Source organism: Sciurus carolinensis, chromosome 8 (genome assembly GCF_902686445.1).
Source record: "Sciurus carolinensis chromosome 8, mSciCar1.2, whole genome shotgun sequence".
NCBI lineage: Eukaryota > Metazoa > Chordata > Mammalia > Rodentia > Sciuridae > Sciurus > Sciurus carolinensis.
In genome coordinates, this window is record NC_062220.1 from 123,426,492 (window position 1) to 123,448,589 (window position 22,098).

A 22,098-nucleotide genomic window follows, 5' to 3' on the forward strand; every position below is an offset into this window, starting at 1 on the left:
CAAACTGCAGTAAAATGATTATAACCAGAAAATTAACATTGATTCTGTTAAAATATGATTCAGAAATACTAATTAAAGCATGGTAAGGAATACTTTATTCAGGACCATCACCATAGTTATAGGGATCACTAGTTATACCTCTGACTTTACAATGGGAGGGGAGAGATTGGGTGCAGCTCTGAAAACAGCCTGGACAAGTGGGAATTTGTCTCTAAGGAGCAGGGTGGGGGTCAGTGGGTAGAAAATTGCTAAGAGAAAATAGAGGGGTATGGGGGGATTCCAGCAACCTAAGAGGGTTCTTGCTAAGGGCAGGCCAGGTGATCAGTCATCCCCTGGGGGATGTTTGAAGATACTGTTCAGATACAAAAGTTGGGAGAGAGGGTTTTTGCCAAACTAACTTGGAGTGCTTAGCTAAAACTGGAATTTATAAGGAAGAACACAAATGGTCTTAAGAGAAGGTTGACCAAGTGAAGAATCTTTCAATAGAATAGTATTAACTAATCAATAGACTTTATTTGAATTTTACCATTCATCCCACTATGTCCATTTTCTAAGCCAGGATTCCATTTAGGGTCTAGACTTTACATTGTGCTTAGTTGTGTGTGTCTCTCTCTTTTTTTGGGGGGGGGGTTACCCAGGATTAACTCAGGTATTTGACCATTGAGTCACATTGCCAGCTCTATTTTGCATTTTATTTAGAGACAGGGTCTCACTGAGTTATTTAGTTTCTCACTTTTGCTGAGGCTGGCTTTGAACTTGTCCTCCAGCCTCAGCCTCCAGAGCTCCTGGGATTACAGGCATGCGACATGGCGCCCAACAGTTGTCTCTTTTAATTGAAGATGACTCCTCTTTCTTGACACTTTTGAAAAGTGTTGGCTGGTAATTCTAATTTGGGATTTGTCTGATCTTCATTCATGTTTTGCTTTTGGGAAGAAATATCTACATGTGAACCTATCTCCTTTTCAGGAGACTCACAATATATCTGTCCATTGATTAGTGTTCCCCCCCTTCATTTCTGTTGAAAGTATAAGTAATATACAATGCAACACACATATTTAAAGTGTACAACTTACTAATGCTAAGTTTGGAGGTGCTGGTGACCTTGATGAATTGCTTAAGGTGGCACCTTCTCAGATTTTCTTTCTCCCTGCAAAGCTACTATTTCCCCTTTGCAATTACTGAATATCTAGGGGGGAGAAATTTTGAAACTATGTTAAAAAACAAAACAAAACAAAAAACTGGGAGTTGTAGCTCTGTGTTCCAGCAGCAGGTTCAGCACCGGAGAGGCTTTAGGGTCAGTCTTCAGCACCAAAAACACTAAAAACAAAACCTTGTGACTGGACATACAGTTCAGTGGTAAAACACTTGCCTAGCAAACCGGAGGCCCTGGGTTTGATCCCAGCATCATAAGAAGAGAACCTATTTCTCACTTTCGGCACGATATATGTGTGTGTGTGTGTTTATTTTTTTTTTTGGTACCCTATTTTTAGCACCTGATTTTCGTATCCAGCAATTACAGAGGTGCTGCCAATGGCTGGCATCATCTTCCCCTCTCTATATATTGACAGGAATGCTAATTCTAGGGAAAAACTGTTCCTTCTCCATTTATTTCTATCCTTCCTTTTTTTAAGGTTCCAGATAATAGTATTAGCAAATGGAAAGCTGTCAGTTGAGCATACTTGATTTTTTTAGAAGTGACTGTTTGAACGACTAATGCTTTTAACTGGAGACTCTCCTGTGCCTAAGTGTGCACGGCCTCTTCCACACAGACTACAACGGAGGCGGCCCGTTTACTCGGTTCCAGCTGGGCGTCTGTAACAATTCCCGCGCTCCTTTGCTCCCGGCATCCCCCGCTCTCGCGCTCCCGGCCCTCCTCGCGGCCGCCGCCCTCCTGGCGCGTAGCCCCTCCCCGGCGATGACCGTTAGTGCGGCCTCGGTCTCGGCCTCGGCACCTGGTCCCGCCTGCGCAGTCGAGCTATTGGGCCGCGCGCTCCGGCCGCGCGCGCCACTCGCCTCGGATTGGCAGCCTCCGCAGCCGGCTCCGCGGCTCCACCAATGTGGGGTAAACCGAGCGAGGGGATTGGCCACACGCTTCAGAGGCCCGCCCTCCGATCGCCCGGCGCGGCAGGCGGGTCCCGTACACCGGAGGGCTTGGGTGGCTTTTCCAGATGGCGGCGGCGGTGGCGGTGCGGTGAGGGTCTTTCTGCTGTGGTTGGGCTGCGGGAGGCTCCGGCAGGCCACGGCGCCGCAGGTAGGTGCGGGGCGCGAGGGGCGCCCCGCGGGCGGGCTGCGCGGCCTGCGCGAGGGCGCGCCCTTCTCTCCCTCCTCCCTCCGGGGCTGAGGCCTTGTGCCCGGGCTCGGGGCGGGGCGGAGGGCACGAGGCGGGCCGGGCCCGTAAGGAGTCCCGGCCTTTGTGAAGCAACATGGCGGTGGGCAGTGGAGGGAGCCCAGAGCTCAGGGCGGGCGCTGGGACCGGGACTGGAGCTGGGATACGGGTCCGGGCCCGGGCCCTGGCGTCGCAGACTCTCCTAGTCTGTCTGTGTAACGAGCCTGCTTGTCAGGTGGGCCCATAGCCATATCATCGCCCTCAGGCGGGATCGGTATGGACAGGACCCTATCTGCTTTAACAGTTTGGGAAATCTGAGAAATCGCGTCTTCATCAAATGCTGGTGGATTGAGTGTCATGTAGATAACCAGGATGTGGTTTTATTGTAACAATGAACGTGGTAGAAATAAATGGAAAGTGGCAACCTGTTGACAGCGGTATCTGTCAAGTATCATCCAGTGGACTTAGGTTGCTCATGGTAGGAATTTGATTTTGCCATTTTGCATGCTTGCATGTACCTTGTTACCTTGATGCATAACAATCCCAACTAGGACTGTCGACTCTTGGAGAACAATCACTAGGCGAGGGCCCTCCATTTGTTGACCTTCTAGTTGTGGGAGTGGCCCAGCCCCTGTTGCAAGGCCTCACTCACTGAAGGGAGTGAATGGCTAGTTTGGGATGCCGAGTGAGTAGTGCCGCCTGTGAGTATAGGATGTGAGGCCTGTTGGAGGATGACAAAAGGAATGGATGAGGTCATACTGCTGCTGGGTCGGGTGGGAGGCTGCAGCAGGAGAAGCATGATTGAAAGGCTGCAATCACAATACTGGACGCTATAGCTGGTGCTTCCATGTCTGTCCATCAAATGGACTCCAGCAAGGAGTGCTCTCCAATTGTGTTGGGTTTACTTACACCTGTGCAGGAGTCCCGGAAAGCCTACTATGGGTCTGCTGCTGGCTCACAGTCCAAATTGCAAGGCAAGGTTTGTGTCCATGTGTTCAGTCTGCTCAAGCATCAGTGGGACTGAAGAGCCAGAGAGCCACTCTTTGAGCCCTGCATGACCAGGCATGGTCTGGAGCACTCTTCAGGGGGTGGTTTTTATAGTCTTATGGTGACCTTGGGGCGGGAAACCTGATTTTGGCTGGGTTGCAAAGTTTTGGACTTCTTTTGTTGTAGCTTGCTCCTCCCATGTGATCTCATCCAGCCTCCTGGCTTTAATGCCAACTTTCCTTGATATCATCCATGTCTTCCATCTCCAACCCTGTCCTCCTTTCTGAGCTCTAGCTTCATATTGTCACTTTACTTTGGTGCCAAGTAGCCATGTCCAAACCAAACTCCAGTCTTCACCCACATCAAAATGATCCTTGTGCCTTTCTAAAGTCTGATCCCTCTTTTTCTTATGCCTTCGTGTTTCCCCAGGAAGCCCTGTTGACTCATCTTCTGTTTTCAACAACAGACCATTTCTGAGCACTTTCAACTTAAATGTCTTACTCAAGCTTCCTAGTGGGCCTCTTAATTCTTCTCTTTGTTCCCCACTCCCACCCACCTATAGTTTTTCTGGATATAGAGTTATTCTTTAAAACTGTAAGACAGTATAAAACTGAGGCAGTACAAACAGACCAGTTTGCTTGAATGCACCACATCCTAGCTGTGTAACCTTGAGTAACTTGTTTGACCTTTCTCTATGTGCTGTGTAATTTGTAGTGTATAAAGTGCTTAGAGCAGAGCCTGACTGAGGGCTGGATGCCACTGCTTATCTTGGATCATGTGTTATCATTGTTTGGACCCTCCTGTCCAGTGGCCTGTCTCTCAAAATAAAAGAAAACTTTCTTGACCTGGCCTACTTTCACTCCACCTCAGTGCATTGCCCTAATTTGGCCATACCACATCTGGTCCTTTGCTTTTCCTCCAGATGTCACCTGGAATGTCCCCTTCTTCCACCTCCGCTACCCACTTAGCTCCCTTTCCTCTGCTGTCAGAAGGGTATTGGCTAGGGAGCCTTCTCTTATCACCCTTTTGGAAGCTGCCTCCAGTTCCCCAACCCTTTACTTTGTTTTAGCTTGTGTACTTCTTAGTATGTGATGAGGTAGATGCTTGTTTTAGTTGTAACTTTTCTTCCTTACAAAATGTGAGATCTGTGGGATGGGTTTTGTCTATCTTGTCTGTTCATAGCTTCTAGAATGGCGTTTGTGCTACATGGAAGGCATTCAGCAAATTCTAGTTGAGTGAATAGAGTAAGCTTATAGAGGGAAAGTAATGAGTTTGCCATGACTGCCCACTGCTGATTTCTGGGGCTGGGCAGCTTTCTTGTTCTTCCAAGGAGCACTTTCTTCCTTGCCAGAGTTCCCATATTCTTTGCTGTGCACTTCTTCAAGGTCCCCTTCACCACCTATTATCATCTTTGTTTTGTGCTTCTATGCTTGCAGTTTTCCCCATCCTGTGCCATCATTTGCCTCTAACTCCCACCTCCTTCTTCCCTTTAACTTTTTTTGTCCCTGAATCCTGAATTGCCTCCCTCGAGTCTCTGTACAATTGCCAGATTCCGGTCCAGTCCTAACTAGTCTTATTCAAGGTCTGTAGCACTGAGCATGCTGACCTGCCCTCTGCAGTGGTCTTTCTTGGTTGCCAGGAGACTGGCCTTATGTTCTTGATGTCCCTTGTGCCCATCTGGGTATAGCCTTCTTAGCAATTGCTGCTTTTATCTTTTTATCAAACTTCCTCAGTCCTAAGCAGTTTGATGGACATACCTTTAGGGAGTTATTGTGTTAAATTCCCATGGAATTCAGAAGTCTTAGGAAATCCTAGGATCTAGGAAATAAAGTGATAGTGTTGTGGTCATTGCTCTACAACCATGTCCAGGCTGTGGGGACTTTGTCTCTTGTTTGTGGTAGGACCTCCCTCAGTAGATAGTCAGTGAATATTTAAGTGAATTTAACCTAAACAAGACTCTGGCTTTGTGTTGTGCCCCCTTTGAAGTATAACTACCACACTCCATCCCGTCACTGTAATATCTTAAATGGGTGATGTCTATTGTCTCCTGTTCTTTCTGGGGTCTTTGGAATATGAATTATGTTACATGCAACTGACTGAGCTGTCACCCATGGGTCTGGCCATGTGTGTATATCTGTACTGGCGTGCATGGCATGTGCATACATGTATGTTTCTGTGCATGGTGTAGGAGTTTTAATGCATGTGAGTGTGTGTGTGTGTGTGTGTGTGTGTGTGTGTGTGTATATATCTGCATGTGCTTCTGCTGATGGGCCTCTCTTCCTGTGGACCTCGAGTTTTTTGTTCCCCCATCCCCCACCCCTACCTTTGCCACCTTGGGCCATCTTTTTTTTTTTTTTTTTTTTTTTTTTGTGCTTCCTTTGTGGTGAAGCTTCCTAGAGTTACATCCTTCCCTCTCTAGTACTTCCCTTGTGTGGTTTTGGCACTTACCTCCTTGTTAATGTGATCTGGCTTACCAGAGCTGTCTGGGCCAGTCAGGACTCCAGAGCTGTGACCTCAGCCCTGTCAGACAGGTCTGCCTGGAGCTTCCCGTCATCCTCCTCTCCAGGTTCCTTCCTAGATGCTGGAATGGAAAGGAGAAGCCTTCCTTGTCTCTAGTTCCCTCTTATCTCTGTTCTCTATCCCCATTGAGTCAACAAGTACAGTCAGTTCTGTGACACTGTTCTTGTGTATCCAGAGCTTCTTTCATACCTTTGTCCTCTGGCTTAGAGGACTGTCCTGGGCACAGCTGCTTATAACTGGCACATCTGTGAATCTCCTTTCTGACTAGAGTCACTTCACATTGGTGCCTCATTATTGCCTCCAGGATGGAGCCAGGCTTCAGGTGGTACCCAGGACTCTTTATATCTTGGCTCCAGCTCTCTCCTACAACTACCCCCCAGAAATCCTAGCAGGCTCCCTTCCCAGCAGCCACCTCCCCCTTTCCTCTACTGGGAACAGAACTATGCCGCCACCTCTGGTGACCTCAGCAAGCTGCATCACTCTCCTGTCCACGTGCCACGTTGTGGGCCCAGGAGAGGGGGTCCCTGGGTAGCAGAGCACCTGACCATACCTCTGAGGCCCTTAGCTGCAGAGTTGAACTGAGGGTCTCATGCTCACCCTTTGACTGACACGGCCCTTGCAGGTGAGTGGATTGATTTCGCTCTGATGGCCTGAGGGAGGCCACACACTTTGTGTGTTCCAGAAAGGGCGGCCTCCCACTGCATGCTTGATTACCTACTTAAATAGGATGAGTTAGTGGAACACTATGGTAGAGTTTAGTGTAGTTTTTAAAAACCTTTTTGAGCCTTATTATATTATTTTTGTGCTTCTAAAATAGAAATTAAAGTGGACAGTTTAAATATTTAACTTAAATTATAATTTAGGTGCTGAAGGAAAACAGTGAGGTTAGTGTGTTCTGATGTCTAAGAGGTTCTTGTAGGCAGTATTATTTTAAGCACTTTACTATGCTGTTAATAGCACTTGATTCTTCGTACCAGGGAAGTGGAAGGTTTTTGTCATTTCGTGACGGTATTTTTAAATTTCTTTGCAGGTGGAAGAAGAAAGGTGCCACTTTGGCATGAAGACAGACTTACTTAGTCGTCAGTCTTTTAAGCTGAGTGCATTGTGATTTCCAATAATTGAGGCAGTGGTTCTAAAAGCTGTCTACATTAATGAAAAGAGCAATGTGGCCAGCTTGACTAAGCAGCCAGTGTGCACAGCGTGGGCAGGACGGCACCGGGTCTCGACGGACTTGTGCATGTTAGCTGTATAGATTTATGTAAGGTGTTTTAAAACTTTGGTCTTTTAAAATAGTCTTAACTGCTTTTAATATGGAGACATATGAGAGTCCCTCTCCTCTCCCGCGTGAGCCCGCAGGAGAAGCGATGATGGAGAACCGAGCTTGCCCTTTCCAAGTGCTGCCCTGTGAACAGTCTCCACCACCTCCCCTGCAAACGTCCAGTGATGCAGAGGTAATGGACGTTGGCTCTGGTGGTGATGGACAGTCCGAACCCCCTGCTGAGGACCCATTCAACTTCTGCGGAGCTTCTCTTCTCTCCAAAGGATCCTTCTCTAAGGGCCGCCTCCTCATAGACCCGAACTGTAGTGGCCACAGCCCACGCACCGCCCGGCACGCACCTGCGGTCCGGAAGTTCTCCCCTGACCTTAAGTTGCTTAAGGATGTAAAGATTAGTGTGAGCTTTACCGAGAGCTGCAGGAGTAAGGACAGGAAAGTGCTGTACACAGGAGTGGAGCGCGACACTCGGGCCGAATGTGGTCTGCTCCTTAGCCCTGTCAGTGGAGACATGCATGCTTGTCCCTTTGGCGGGAGTGTTGGTAATGGGGTAGGTGTAGGGGGTGAGAGTGCGGATAAGAAGGATGAGGAGAATGAGCTGGATCAGGAAAAGAGAGTGGAGTATGCAGTGCTCGATGAGTTAGAAGATTTTACTGACAATTTGGAGCTAGATGAAGAAGGAACAGGCGGGTTCACGGCTAAAGCAATCGTTCAAAGAGACAGAGTGGATGAAGAAGCCTTGAATTTCTCCTACGAGGTATGTTGGCGACCCCTTCTCTGGAGGGCTCTGAGCAAAACCCAAAGAGAAGTTTGGGAATGGCTGTATCTTTTGAAAGCAGGAAAATGAAAAACTAAAACAGGAGCCAAACCCATGTGAGGTTTCTCAGCAGCACTTGAGAAGAGAAGGATGTAAGGAGTCCACATTTTTAAGTTTCTTAATGAAAAGTTTGGCTGATATCTGGCCTTGTATCCTCTTTCCAATCTGATTTGGCAGGTGCTGCTGAGTAAGCCTCCTTAGCAGGGTGTGCACCTGGACCAGGTGTCTTGGTTTCACTTGTTTTATCCTGTTTGTTTTTCAGATGATCATGCACTATCAGGGCACACCTAGGCCCCCTTGAGCACCGCTGCTCTGTGTCTGTCCTAATGTTGTTAAACTTGCCTGTGGTGCAGGAGAACAGGCACTGGGGTCTGTGAGGTCTGAACACCTTGTTTTGCAGGATGATTTTGACAATGATGTGGATGCTTTGCTGGAAGAAGGCCTTTGTGCTCCCAAGAAGAGGCGAACAGAGGAAAAATATGGAGGAGACAGTGACCATCCATCTGATGGAGAGACAACTGTGCAGCCCATGATGACCAAGATTAAAACAGTGCTGAAAAGTAAGTTGGTGGGTCACAAAGTAGTATTTCCAGGCATTAGAAGTACCATTGTTTTCTTCACAAAAAATGTTTTGAGAACCCTCTGGTACCAGGCATCAGTTGGGTAGAGACATGTGTTTGAGTATAGCAGTCATGTCTGATAAAAGGGAAAACATTGGACATGAGGACACACACATGTGCACAACCCAGGTACAGATCCTCTTAACCACAGAGCCTTAGACCCTTGAGGAGAGAGCATCAGTATGTACCAGAAGACAAGAAAACTGGCAGCCAAAGGACGTGGAAGCCCTAGGGTGGGTGTTTAGCAAGGTGGCAGGTGATGGTTATGGTTCAGGTTCTGTACCAGGTGACATGGGAAACCATTGGAGATAGGCCTTTGTTGTTACCCAGTTTTTATTTAGAACTTGACTCCTGGAGCTCAGCATAGCATGTGCACTTTAGGTGGGCAAGGTGGAATATTCTTTGAGAGATATGGTAGTGTTTTAGGTGTGTATGCAGTAGGTCTTCCACTTGGATATGAGGACCATTAATGGGACAGCAGTTGGGAGGTACCCAGAATTGTGCTGTGAGGTTCTGACATTAAAGTGGGGCAGGTGTAGAATGAGTTGGGATTAATTTCAGTCTGTACTTGCCTAGAGGCACCTATGATTGTCCTGGTAGAGAGGTTGGACTCAGAAGAAGGGTTCAAGAGAGGCATGAGGTCTCAGGCACATGGATGATACTCTGGGGTGCCAGAGATGATGAGTGACTGGGGTAGAAAATGAGAATTAGATGGCATGTGACTGCCCTCCTTGGGCCACTCGAGACAAGTGAGCAGATACCTTTTGTTTGCTGGCAGATGGGTGTCAGGATAGGTAATTGCAGATGTAATGAACCTGGGGATATAGATTCTAGAAGATGTGTGAGGCAAGAGGTGGTGCCTTTGGAAGGTTGGCATTGTGTTCTTCCTGTAGTTTCAGCAGTCTTATTCTGAGCATATCAACCTAAGTCCATTCTATGTAACCCATAGATCAGCAGTAGACCTGGCCTGCCAAACTGCCTAGTAAGAGCCATAGCAGGGAGCTCAGTGCTTACAGCTGCTGTGAGGCCTTCAGACTGCTGGACTGGTTATGATTGCTCATTATCATAGATGAATGGTCAGGATGAACGTGTATTGTCTATTATGCTTGGCTTTGCATTGTTAACTTCTCCAGAGTTAACCCAAAGATGCTATGAAGAAGCTCCACCTTGACCCAAACTCTGGGAGGGAGTGACCACAGGGTATACTCTGAACTGCAGCACACCCTTCTGGGCCATGTCTGATAGTGGCCTCTTTGTTAGGTACAGGGCCCAGGGTCAGGTCTGCTTGGTGGGGTCTTACCCAGAGGTGCCACTACATTTCCTTGAGAGTCACTGATACTTTTTTTCTTTTTAAAAATATTCATTTATTTATTTGGTAAAAGGGATTGGACCCAGGAGCACTTAACTACTAAGCCATATTACCAGCCCTTTTTATATTTGTGAGATAGGGTGTTGCTAAGTAGTAGAGAGCTTCACTAAGTTGTTTGAACTTATGATCCTCCTGCCTCAGCCTCCTGAACGGCTGCGGTTACAAGTATGTAATTATTTTTTCCATCATATATAGTATGTTGAGTTTCATTTGCATTTTTTTCTTTAGTTTCTAAATTTTATTTTGCTTTTAATATCAGTAAGAACATTGTTTTAGTTAAGTTTTTGCCTTGTGCTTTTCTAGCAGTCAGGTCTGTCAGTGATGAGTGGCAAGTGAATAAAAAGTCTGAAATTTGCAGATATGTTGATGCACACCTGTAATCTGTTACTAGGGAGGCCGAGGCAATAGGATCACAAATTCAAGACCAGTGTGGGCAACTTAGCAAGACTTTGTCTCAAAAATAATAAAAGGACTAGGGATGTAGCTCAGTGGTAGAGTTCTTTTTTTTTTTTAATTAAAAAAAATTTTTAGCTGTAGACAGACACAGTACTTTTACTTTATTTTTATGTGATGCTGAGGATCAAACACAAGTGCCTCACACATCTTAGGCAAGTGCTCTACCACTGAGCTACACCCCCAACCCCAGTGGTAGAATTCTTGCCAAGTGTGTAAGGCCCTGGGGAGCCCTAGCATTCACATGTTAAAAAAAAGAGAGAGAGAGAAAAATCCTGATATCTTTTTCTTATGGCCTATAAAGAAAGGAAGGGATTGGGAGTAGTGTCTTAAAATCAATATGGAACTGGGTGCGGTAGCACATGCCGGTCATCCCAGCGACTTGGGAGACTGAGACAGGAGGATTGTGAGTTCAAAGCCAGCTTCATCAACTTAGCAAGGCCCTAAGCAACTTAGTGAGATACTGTCTCAAAGTATAAAATGAAAAGGGCTGAGGATGTGGCTCTGGTTCAATTCCTGCTACCAAAACCAACCAACCAAACAAAAAACAACAAACTCACCAATATAAAATTTATTAATTTGAAGTAGTGTTTTATAATGGCATGCCACCTGGTCACTGGGAATACTGGTTGACAGTATTGCAGTTTGTTAGCAAAGCATACCTGGCCCCTGGGTTGTGTGTGGCCTTGGTTGAGCAGGCAGTAGAGAAATAACAATGCTCACCAGAAGTAGTGACAAGAGCTGAGATGAGAACTCTTATCTTGCACAGCCCTATTCCAGGCTCCTCATATACTGATTCTTCATGTATAAATTCCTATCTTACACCAAATGCTGACTTAGAACTGGTAGGGAGCAAGACATAGAAACTTGAATTCTCTGGAAAGACCCAAATATACAAATACACAAACAGAAAGTTTGATGTGCAGGAGGCTCTGTGGTGACAGTGTTTTTAAAAGTAATTGCAAGATGTTCTCATCTTCCATATAGGTCGTGGCCGCCCACCTACAGAGCCTCTGCCTGACGGCTGGATCATGACTTTCCATAACTCTGGCGTCCCTGTGTACCTGCACAGAGAATCTCGAGTGGTCACCTGGTCCAGGCCCTACTTCTTGGGAACAGGAAGCATACGGGTAGGGGAGGCATCAGTCATGAATTTAGGGTGCCTGTCTGACTGAAATGTGCCTGTCTGCAGTGTTTTGCACTATAGCCAAATGGAGGCTGGTGAAAGGCATCAGGTTTTCAGACTTTGGGTTGTTCTTGTAACCTCTTGTAAATTCGTTGTCCACAGAAACATGACCCTCCTCTGAGTAGCATTCCCTGCCTGCATTATAAGAAAATGAAGGACAATGAGGAACGGGAGCAGAGCAGTGAACTTAACCCCAGTGGGGAGGTGTCCCCTATCAAACCCCTGAGCCGATCTACAGAACTGGAGTTCTCCCTGGAAGAACCTGACCCGATGGGCGCAGACTCCGGGCCACCAGATGAAAAGGACCTGCTGGGAGCTGAGGCAGCCCCTGGGGCCCTGGGGCAGGTGAAGGCCAAAGTTGAGGTGTGCAAAGATGAGTCAGTTGGTAAGTTTTCCTAGGGAGTTTTCTTCATTCTTTGCCACCTAGAACCCATCTACAAGGGTGCTTCTGCATCCCAGTCTTACTCTGAGAACTTATTCCTCCCACCAAACCATCATTTCTTTCTCTTTTTTTTTAATATACTTTTTAGTTGTCAATGAATCTTTTGTTTAATTTTATTTGTTTGTATATGGTCCTGAGTATTGAACCCAGGGCCTCACACATGCCAGGCAAGTGTTCTACCACTGAGCCACAACTCCAGCCCCAAACCATCGTTTCTTGTTCCTAGTTGCATCTATGTGTGTGTCTGTTCCTGCTTGACTGGAAAGGCCTGTCTCCCTACTTTTTTTTTTTTTAATATTTTTGTAGTTGTCAATGGACCTTTATTTTATTTATTTGTACATAGTGCTAAGAATTGAACTCAGTGCCTCACACGTGCTAGGCAAGCGCTGTACCACTGAGCCACACCCCAGCCCCCTGTCTCCCTACTTTTGAGAGAACCTGGCTGAGTGAGGCATTGACAAGTTCCTGTGCCCAGGCTCTGCAGAATATATGTGGTTTGGGCTGCCATGGAGAAAGGACCAGCAGTGCCTACCAGCCCTTTCCTTTCTGGTTGCTTATATGATCTTTCCTGAACCCTGAGTTTTTTGGTAGAATGTGCTTATGTGGTATTGTTTGAATTTATCCTGAGTCGCTCAGAATGAGCTTTCAGTCTCTACGCTTCAATCCGTGTATTTCTTAAAATTTCCAGTTGCTTTTTGGATATGTATTGGTGTTTCCCGGTCTCTCTTCCACATCTTTTAGCTTAGTTCTGTCCTCTCAAGTAATAGACCTCTCTTTAGTGGTGGGAGATCTCTTTGAGCCTACCTGCTGGATCACTTTGAAAGAGGACTTTTTGTTTTCAGGAATTATGCTTGTCTGTGTATTGTGCACAGATTATGCTATAACTCAGATGAGTGTGAGGTGTTCTGGAAGAGGTGTGGAGAGGAGAGAACTGTTGCTGAGGTAGGGGAAGTGGCCTGGGAAGAGGCTTGACAAATACAAAGGCCCCAAGGAAGGGTGCTTTCTGGATGTGTTAGTGAATGCAGAAGTGGCAGGGTGAAAGGAAAGAGTGAGAAGATAAGAGTAGTACAGGAAAGCTGCTATTGGAAGTCAGATACTTCTCATTTTCTTTCTATCTTTCTTGTTTTTGAGGTGCTAGCAATCAAACAGGGCCTTGTACATGCTAGGCAAATGCTCTACAAGCTGAATTATATCTCAGCCTTAGGTACTTTTTTTTTTTTTTTTTTCTTTAGTTGTAGACAGACACAATACCTTTGTTTTATTTATTTATTTTTATGTGGTGCTGAGGATTGAACCCCATGCTTCACGTATGCTAGGCAAGTGTTCTACAACTTAGTTACAACCCCAGCCTCTAGGTACTTATTTTGATAAAGGGAGAGGTCTGAAGATTGTGTGATTTTTGTTTTTTCTTTCTTTTAAGCTTTTTTTCCCCATTTTTGTTTTTGCTCCAAATAAGATAAAAGGGCATCCCAAGAATCTAACCATATGGGACCTGCCAGAATAATTTGAACTGCCAGAGTGAGACTTGATTCCTCACTTTCTTTATACTTTGAAGGGGACAGGGAAAGGGAAATGGGTATCATGTGGCATGGGCCTATTTGACAAGTAGCCTTTCACTGTCCTGTGTACAGGGCTGAGGGAACATGACTCTTGCTTTGAAAGTTTAGTCGGGTTCTCTTGTAAATCTTGCACAGATCTGGAGGAATTTCGAAACTACCTGGAGAAGCGTTTTGACTTTGAGCAAGTTACTGTGAAAAAATTTAGGACCTGGGCGGAGCGACGGCAGTTCAACCGTGAGATGAAGCGGAAGCAGGCTGAGTCTGAGAGACCAATCCTACCAGCCAATCAGAAACTCATCACTTTATCCGTGCAAGATGCGCCTACAAAGAAAGGTGAATTGGGCTTGTAAATGTCAACATCAGCACACTAGTTTTTTTTCTTTTAATTCCATTTGTTTAGTGTGTGTATTTTGTGGGTGAATTGCACTTAATTTGGAGCTTATGTTTATCCTATGAATGCAGAGGTCTGCCACATTCACAGTGGGGAGCCCCTAACGAATGATTCAGTAATGCAGATGGTGCCAGGTCCCTGAATGCTAACTTGTGGCATCTCCTCACACTGTTGCTGAGATGGTCCTTCTTGTCACAGAGTTTGTTATTAACCCCAACGGGAAATCCGAAGTCTGCATCCTTCATGAGTACATGCAGCGTGTCCTCAAAGTTCGCCCTGTTTATAATTTCTTTGAATGTGGTAAGTTTGACTTTCTCCATTTCATTCCTAAAGAATCATGCATGTCACTTTGGTCTGGGATGGGGAGGTGGCAGCTGAGTATTCATCCTATTCAAATGGAATAGAAGTATAAAGGAAAGTCAAAGAAGTGTGTTACAGATAGGTACTTTGTTTTCAAAGAGATGTGCCCTGTCTGAGGGTGAATGGCTCTGCTTTCTGTGTCTCCCCTGTTTCCTGACCACCTTTCTTTAGTTCTTCCCATTTGCCTTGCTGGCTCTTGACCTTGTGTTGTCTCAGAGCCTTGTGAGGAAGGCCTCCCCACTGTGCCTTGGGTCCTTTCCTGGTCCTTGGTATCCCCAGTGGATGAATAGGCCTTGGGCCCCCACATCCCACCAGCTGTCTTCCATGACATTCTCCTCACACTTTTGTGTAAACTAGTCTGTCTTTGGAAGTCAAAGCCTGGTTGTGTCTCTGGTTCACTGCATCCTGTGATTCCCCACTCCTAGCAGTCCTGTGTCCATCTTTCAGAGGCTTTATCCCTGTCCCAGGAGGCTCTGTCTCTAGCTCCTGCATCCCCTTTGACTCAGTCTCTCATAGTTCCCCATTTCTGTCAATTTTCCCAGCTGTGCCCTCTGTACCTAACCATCCTCAGCCCTGTCTTCATACCTCAGGGAGTCTGTAATCTTTGCAGATGAGCAAAATTGACTGTCAGTGTGGGCAGATTGTGTGTGTGCACACACTTTATGTCTTGGCAAGTGTGTTTTAAAACAAGTAATTTTAATTTTAAGAGAATCCAAGTGAACCTTTTGGTGCCTCGGTGACCATTGATGGTGTGACTTATGGATCTGGAACTGCAAGCAGCAAAAAACTTGCGAAGAATAAAGCTGGTAATGTGCTTGCTTCAGTGTCCTAGAGACATATGATGCCTGCTGGGTCTGCCTTCCCCTTGTTAGGGGCGGGGCTGAGCAGTGGCAACAGGTGTGGGTGTGTGGGTGGGGCACATTGATATTATTTATGTAATCATCTACTTGATTTTTACTATTATGTTTGCATTGGAATCGACTGAAATAGGGTAAAGTATGAGACTTGAAAGTAAAACAGAAAGTCCCTCTCTGCTGAATGACAGCTGGGCCAGTGTCTACTATGCGTGTCTTGGCCATGCACTGGTTAGACTATACTTGCAGCCAATTGGGCCATGCCTGGTGCATGTTGTACACAGGTTTGTTTTTAAACTGAGCAAAATATGGGCATGTTAGTAGAGAGAAGAGGCGGATCAGCATGCTGCCACCATTCTTAAGTGGTTTTGACAGTTTTAGGTCTATTTCTTGAGTTCTTACCACATTAGGGACTAATTGCTCATTGTACACAGCATAACTCATCTCCTGGAAAAATGGTGTTTACTGATTCAAATCCATTGCTCTTTTGGACCATGTACTTCCTATTCACTTCCATACCTAGCCCTAGTAATAGTTGGCATTCTTTCACTAAAGCCATTTTACTCTAATATTTGGTTATTTGGCCTCTGGTGGGTGCACGTAGCAGAGTAATGTTTGTTGTCCCCTTAGCCCTTAAGTTCACAGGCCTATTCTTAAGGTTTCTCTCATGATCGTGTTGTCTTCCAGAGCAGGTCTGCCCTGTATAGAGCAGAAAGTGTGTATAGTTTTACTGGATTTCAGGGGCAGCGAAAATCTTTTCTGCTTCTGGAACTCAAGAGTGTCCCTCTGTTGCTTTTTTTGGTAGTGAATGCTGAGAACAATGGGAAACCTTTCTGCATCGTGTTTATTGTCTGTTATTTCCTCTGCATGACTGATCCAAGGCTTACACTGTCCACTTCAGTCCCCAGGAAGGCCTGCTGTCAGTGTTAGGGAGATTCTACCTAAAACTGGTGTCACCAAGGTTTTGAGCATATAATCTACAGAATGGGGCCTGGTGTAGGGGTGGAAATGTCCTGGAGAGTGGTCTGGGCTGTTCCCTTGGCAGGGTCACCTTTTGCTGCCCAAGTGCTGGAATTTGCTTCCTCCACCCTGACTCTAGCACTAGACATCTGCATTGGAATGTCTTTTTTACTTATTTATTTTGCTGCGATATCTTGCTGGCAATTGAACTTTGACTGGGTCAGACTAAGTCATCAGCACATGGGCTATTGCACTTACCTCTCCTCCCCAGTGGTGGGTAGCAGCCCTGTTCACTTGGGTGTCGTCCCTTTGCTCTGCCCTGCTTATGTTCTCCCCAGAATGTACCTCAGGTGTGGTTGCCTCTCCCTGCCCAAGGCAGCCACTGCCCTGAGCCCTGTTCTGGATACCTGTAGTAGGGCCTCTCTCCTGGCCTTCTCAAGCTAATTTTTCACACACCATCAAAGCAGTTCTTATAAAACAGATCTCAGCTCCTCCCTTGCCTGTGATGAGGACTTCATGGTAAAAGTGTACACACTTGGGGTGGCTTGTGAAGCTTCCTGTAGCCTGTCCCACTATCTCCCTTCCTCAGGGTATGCTTTTTTCCCCCATCCTATCCTGACCCTGCCTCTAAAATGCTCCCCCAAGACCTTTGCTTACTCCTCTGAACTGTGGGGATGGGAGCTAGCATATGGCACACTCTATAGGCCAGGCAGTATACCTGGCTTCCCTTTTAGCTGGAGCCCCAGAAAGAGGACTGCATTTACTCTCTCACCCTTGGGCTTTTTCTTTTTATAGCCCGAGCCACACTGGAAATCCTCATTCCTGATTTTGTTAAACAGACCTCTGAGGAGAAGCCAAAAGACAGTGAAGAACTGGAGGTGAGTTCTCATGGTCCTGCCCTGTCTAGAGCTGTGGCTGCAGTATAGCCACCTCTCTATTGACTTGATCTGAGACTTGCCCACAGGCCGTGCCCATGTCCTCTGTGCCCTGTGCCAAGGATGTAGTCATGCAGCCCCAGATTATTGTTCATATTTCATAAAAGAGAAAATTTGCTTGTCTTTTGTGCAAGCAGGGAAAATTTGTCCTTTTTGTTGGAGATTTTTGTCCCTTGTGTTTTGCAACGTTGAGTGTACACTATAAACGTAGATCGGTGGTGGGAATGAACCTTTGAGGTAGAATCTATAAGATTTCGATTGTTCTCTGTGCTTTAAGAACCATTTAAAACTATTTCTAAACTTCTTAGGGTAAATATGATTTTATGGTTACTTCTAGCCAACGCTTTTCAAACTCTGAAGGAGGGATTCTTTTTTAATGACAGTTTTATTCAGATGATATGTATACTATAAAATTGGAACTTTTTAAAAAAATACAACTCAGTGGATTTTTGTGTATTCAGAGTTGGAACACCATCACAATTGTCTAATTTTAGAATATTTTTATTACTCCAAAAAGAAACTCCAAACCTATTAGCAAGTCACTCCCAGGTTCTTCCTGGTTTTCAGTCCCTGACAACCACTAATCTGATTTCTGATCCTGTATTTTGCCAGTTCCAAACATTTCATATAAATGGAGTCATACCATATGTGGTCTTTTGTGACTAGTTTCTTTGCTTAGCATGCTGTATTGTTAGCTGTAGGTTTTTATCAGAATGAGGATGTTTCCTCCTATTTCTGGTTGTGCTGAATTTTTTTATTTTTTTGAGACAGAGTCTCACTGTGTTGTCTAGGTTGGATATGGACTCTTGGGCTCAAGGGAGCCTTCTACCTCAGCCTCTAGAGTAGCTGGGATTATTGACATGTACCACCCCATCCTGTTTACTACTGAGAATTTCCTTTTCTTTCTTTTTTTTTGTTTTTGGTAATGCTGGGGAATCAAACCTAAGGCCTCATGCATGCTTGGCAGGTGCTTTACCACTGAGCTATATCACAACCCCCTGCTGAGAATTTTTATTAGAGATTATTGTTGGATTTTGTCAGATGCCTTTTCTACTTGTATGGAGATAGGTGATCATGTGGTTTTGTCTTTTGTTTTACTATGGTTTATTTTAGTATGGTATATTATTACCGAGTTTTGGATATTAAACCAACTTTGTATTCTTGAGTAAATTTCACTTTGTCATACCATATAATCATTTTTATGTATTGCTGGACTTGGTTTGTTAGTATTTTGCATCTATATTTATAAAAGATATTGGTCTGTAGTTTTCTTGTGATGTCTTTGTCTAGTGTTGTTATCAGGGTAATATTTGCTTTCTGGAACAAGTTGAAAAGTGCTTCTTCTAGTATGTGGAATGCCTGTGAAGGATTAGTATTCATTTTTAAAAATGTTTGATAGAATTTACCCAGTGAAATGTTCTGAGCCAATTTTCTGTTTGAAGTTATTTAATTACTAATTTAATCTTACTTGTTATAGGTCTGTATAGGTTTTCTCTTTCTTCTTGTGATAGTTTTAATAGTTGTGTCTTTCTAGGAATTTTCCATTTAATCTAGGTTATTTCTTTCATTAGCATATTGATAATGTTCCCTTGTGATCCTTTTTTTATTTGTATAAGGTAGTGATGGTCCCAGATTTATTATTGATTTTACTAATTTTTTAGTGTTCCTTTTTTTATCATATTGTTGATCTTCTGAAGTGTCCACTTGTTTTGTTGATTTTTTTAAATTCTTTTGTATTAATTTCCACTGTAGTCTTTATTATTTCCTTCTTTTTGCCAGCTTTGTGTTTAGGTTTTGCTTTGATTCCTCATTTTCTGGTGTCTTTTTCAAGTTAGGTTATTTAAAAAAATTTTTTTTAGTTGTTGATGGACCTTTTATTTTATTAATTTATTTATATGCAGTGCTGAGAATCGAACCGAGTGCCTCACATGTGCTAGTCAAGTGCTCTACCACTGAGTCACAACCCCAACCTTCAAGTTAGGTTATTGATTGGTGATCTTTTTAAATGTAGTTGACTTTCATATATATTACATATAAGTAATCTCTACATTATTTGTAACAACACAATATAAATAGTAGCTGTACTATATTGTTTAGGGGATGATGACAACCAAGCAAGGTTTGTACATCTTCGGTGTACAGATGTAATACTGAGGGACAGCTATATAGGATTTTCATCTATAATTGTACTTCTGTATACTACTTTAGCCACAACTTTTATTTTTGATCAATCCCAGGGCACTTTATTACTGAGCTACACCCACTAGCCCTATATATATATTTATTTGGTACTGGGGTTGACCCAGGGGCAGTTTACCACTGAGCTATATCCCCAGCTCTTTTTAGCTTTTATTTTGAGACAGGGTCTCATTAAGTTGCTTAAGGCCTCGCTAAATTGCTGATACTGGTTTCAAACTTGCAATCCTCCTGTAACCTCCCAAGTTGCTGGGATTATAGGTTTGCATCAGTGTACTTGCCTGCCTTTCATTCTAAATAGAATTTTCTTTCCTTTTTTTTTTTTTTAAAGTAGAACTTTATAATGTACCTTCCTTTACTATTTTTTGAGATATTTTCTTGGTGGTTGTTCTAGGAATTCCAATAACATCTAAACTTATTAAAACAGCTAGTTCAGATTAATACCAACTTTAATTGCATGTAAAAATTTGTTCCTGTGTAATAGGTACTAGAATTGAACCCAGGACCTTATGTTTACCACTGAGCTATATCCCCATCCCCTCCTTACCTTTAAAAAAATTTTTACTTTGAGACAAGGTCTTACTAAATTTCCCATGCTGACCTTGAACTCAGCCTTCAGAGAAGCCTGGATCAGAGGTATACATCACTATGTCCAGCTTAGAGCAGATTTCTTGATTTTCAGTCTTTTTCTTGATATTGAGAATATGTCATCTACTGCTCTCTGACCTTTGTGGTTTCTGAAGAGAATTGCTGTTAATCTTATTGAATTTTGCTTGTATTTACTGAATCCCCTTTTTTTTTTTTTTTTTTTTGCTGTTTTCAAGATTCTCTTCTTTGACCTTCAGCAAATGTGTCTAGGTGTGGGTTTCTTTGAGTTGAGTTTCTTTGACTTGTAAATGAATGTTTTTCATACAACTTGGAAAGTTCCAGGCACTGTTTCCTTAAATATACTTTTTACCTTTTTATTTCTCTGCTTTCTGGAACTCTAATTAATGTAGATTGTTATATCTAATAGTAAATTATTCCACGGATTTCTGAGTCTGTTTTTCTTCATTCTTTTTTCCTTTCTGTTCTTCAGACTGAATAATCTCAGTTGATCAATTTGCTGTTCTTTCTTCTGACTGCTTGAATCTCCTGGGGAACCTCTCTAGTGACTATTTTATAATTCCTCTCTTTCTCTAGCCCCCCCCCCCCCAATTTAGCATTGTTGGGGATTGAACCCATGACATGATGCTATGCAAGCACTTAGCCATTGGGCTATACCCCCAGTTTCTGTCTCTTTATTGATACTCTCTATTTCGCAACATATTTTTAAATTGCCTTTTTTTTTTTGGTACTGGGGATTAAACCCAGGGGCACTTAACCACTGAGCCACATCCCCAGCCCTTTTTTTGTATTTTATTTAGAAACAGGATCTCACTGAGTTGTGCCTCACTAAGTTGCTGAGGCTGCTTTGAACTCATGATCCTCCTGCCTCAGCCTCCTGAGTCGCTGGGATTACAGATGTATGCCACTGTGCCCGGCTTAAATTGCCCTTTAAATCTTTCTTTTTAAGCACTCCTCTACAAGTTTTTTTAATGTTATTTCATCTGTATCTTACCGTAACATTGCCATCAATGGTGCTGCACACCTATAATCTCAGCCTTGAGGCATGAGGATCTCAAGTCCGAGGCCAGCCTCAGCAACCTACTGAGACCTTAAGCAACTTAATGTCTCAAAATAAAAAATATAAAATAAAAATAAAAAAGGCTGGGGATGTGGCTCAGTGGTTGAATTTGCAGTATCCCACCCCCAAAAAAACAACAATAAAAAATACAACGTAAATTTTTAGAACATTAAGTAACCAATGTCACATGGCTAGAGAGAAAACCAACATTCAACTCAGACCGTAAGACTTCTTTACCAAATAAAACTGTAAGTCTTCTTCTCTCTCTCTCTCTCTCTCTTTTTTTCAATACTGAAACCCAGTACTGAACTCAGAGGCATTTTAATACTGAGCCACATCTCCAGCTTTTTTTGTTTTTTAAATTTGTTCTAATTAGTTATACATGACAATAGAATGAACTTTGACACATTATACATAAATGGAGTATAACTTCTTATTCTTCTAGTTGTACATGATGTAGAATCACACTGGTCGGTCGTGTAATGATTTTTGTAGGTAGGTTAATAACATCTGATTCATTCTACTATCCTTCCTCATGTCTCCTCCCCTCCTTTCACTTGCCTCTGCCTAATCCAAAGTACCTCTCTTTTTCCCTAGCCTTGCCCACCCCTGCCCTTATTGTGAATTAGCATCTGCATAACAGAGAAAACATTTGGCCTTTAGTTTTTTACAGTTGGTTATTTCGCTTACCATGATATTCTCCAGCTCCATTCTTTAGACATAATTTCTTTTAGTTTGAATGAGTCTGGTAAGTCCAACTTCCTTAGGGATATGTCATTTGTATTAACTGCTCTTCCCCTGACATTTGCACTATATGTACTTTCTTCTTTTTTTTTTTTTTTTGCATGTTTGGCCATTTAAAGTAATATGTGACAACTCTGAAAATCAGATCCTTCCCCTCCCCCAAAGGTTATTATATATACTATTTTTTATTGTTGTTCTCTGTTTAGTGCCTGTATTAGTTTGCTAGACTACTGTAACAAAATGCAAGACAAGTGACTTAACAGAAATTTATGATCTCATAGTTCTGGAGGCTAGAAATCCAAATTCAAAGTGTCAGACCAGTTAGTTCCTTTGAGGGCTGTGAGTGAAGGCTTATCTCCTTGGATTGGAGATGACTGTCTTCATGTTCATGCCTTTCTCCTTGGAGGCATGTTTGTATCCAAATTTCCCCTTTTTTTTTT

General features: G+C 43.8%; 1 protein-coding gene across 2 annotated transcripts in view; it reads left to right on the forward strand.

Annotated features, from left to right (window-relative positions):
• The first annotated feature begins 2,097 nt into the window (after positions 1-2,097).
• Dgcr8 (DGCR8 microprocessor complex subunit) overlaps positions 2,098-22,098 on the forward strand; it is a 36,906-nt gene continuing 16,905 nt past the window's right edge. The window contains exons 1-10 of one of the 2 annotated variants that reach the window (XM_047560189.1): positions 2,109-2,251; positions 2,631-2,804; positions 6,864-7,863; positions 8,324-8,483; positions 11,353-11,495; positions 11,654-11,936; positions 13,688-13,885; positions 14,142-14,243; positions 15,011-15,109; positions 16,913-16,995. In XM_047560189.1, the coding sequence (XP_047416145.1) occupies positions 7,144-7,863; positions 8,324-8,483; positions 11,353-11,495; positions 11,654-11,936; positions 13,688-13,885; positions 14,142-14,243; positions 15,011-15,109; positions 16,913-16,995 (1,788 nt within the window). In that variant the 5' untranslated portion in view covers positions 2,109-2,251; positions 2,631-2,804; positions 6,864-7,143. Of the gene's footprint in view, positions 2,252-2,630; positions 2,805-6,863; positions 7,864-8,323; positions 8,484-11,352; positions 11,496-11,653; positions 11,937-13,687; positions 13,886-14,141; positions 14,244-15,010; positions 15,110-16,912; positions 16,996-22,098 lie in introns of both variants that reach the window. The other variant, XM_047560188.1, reaches the window with a different exon arrangement.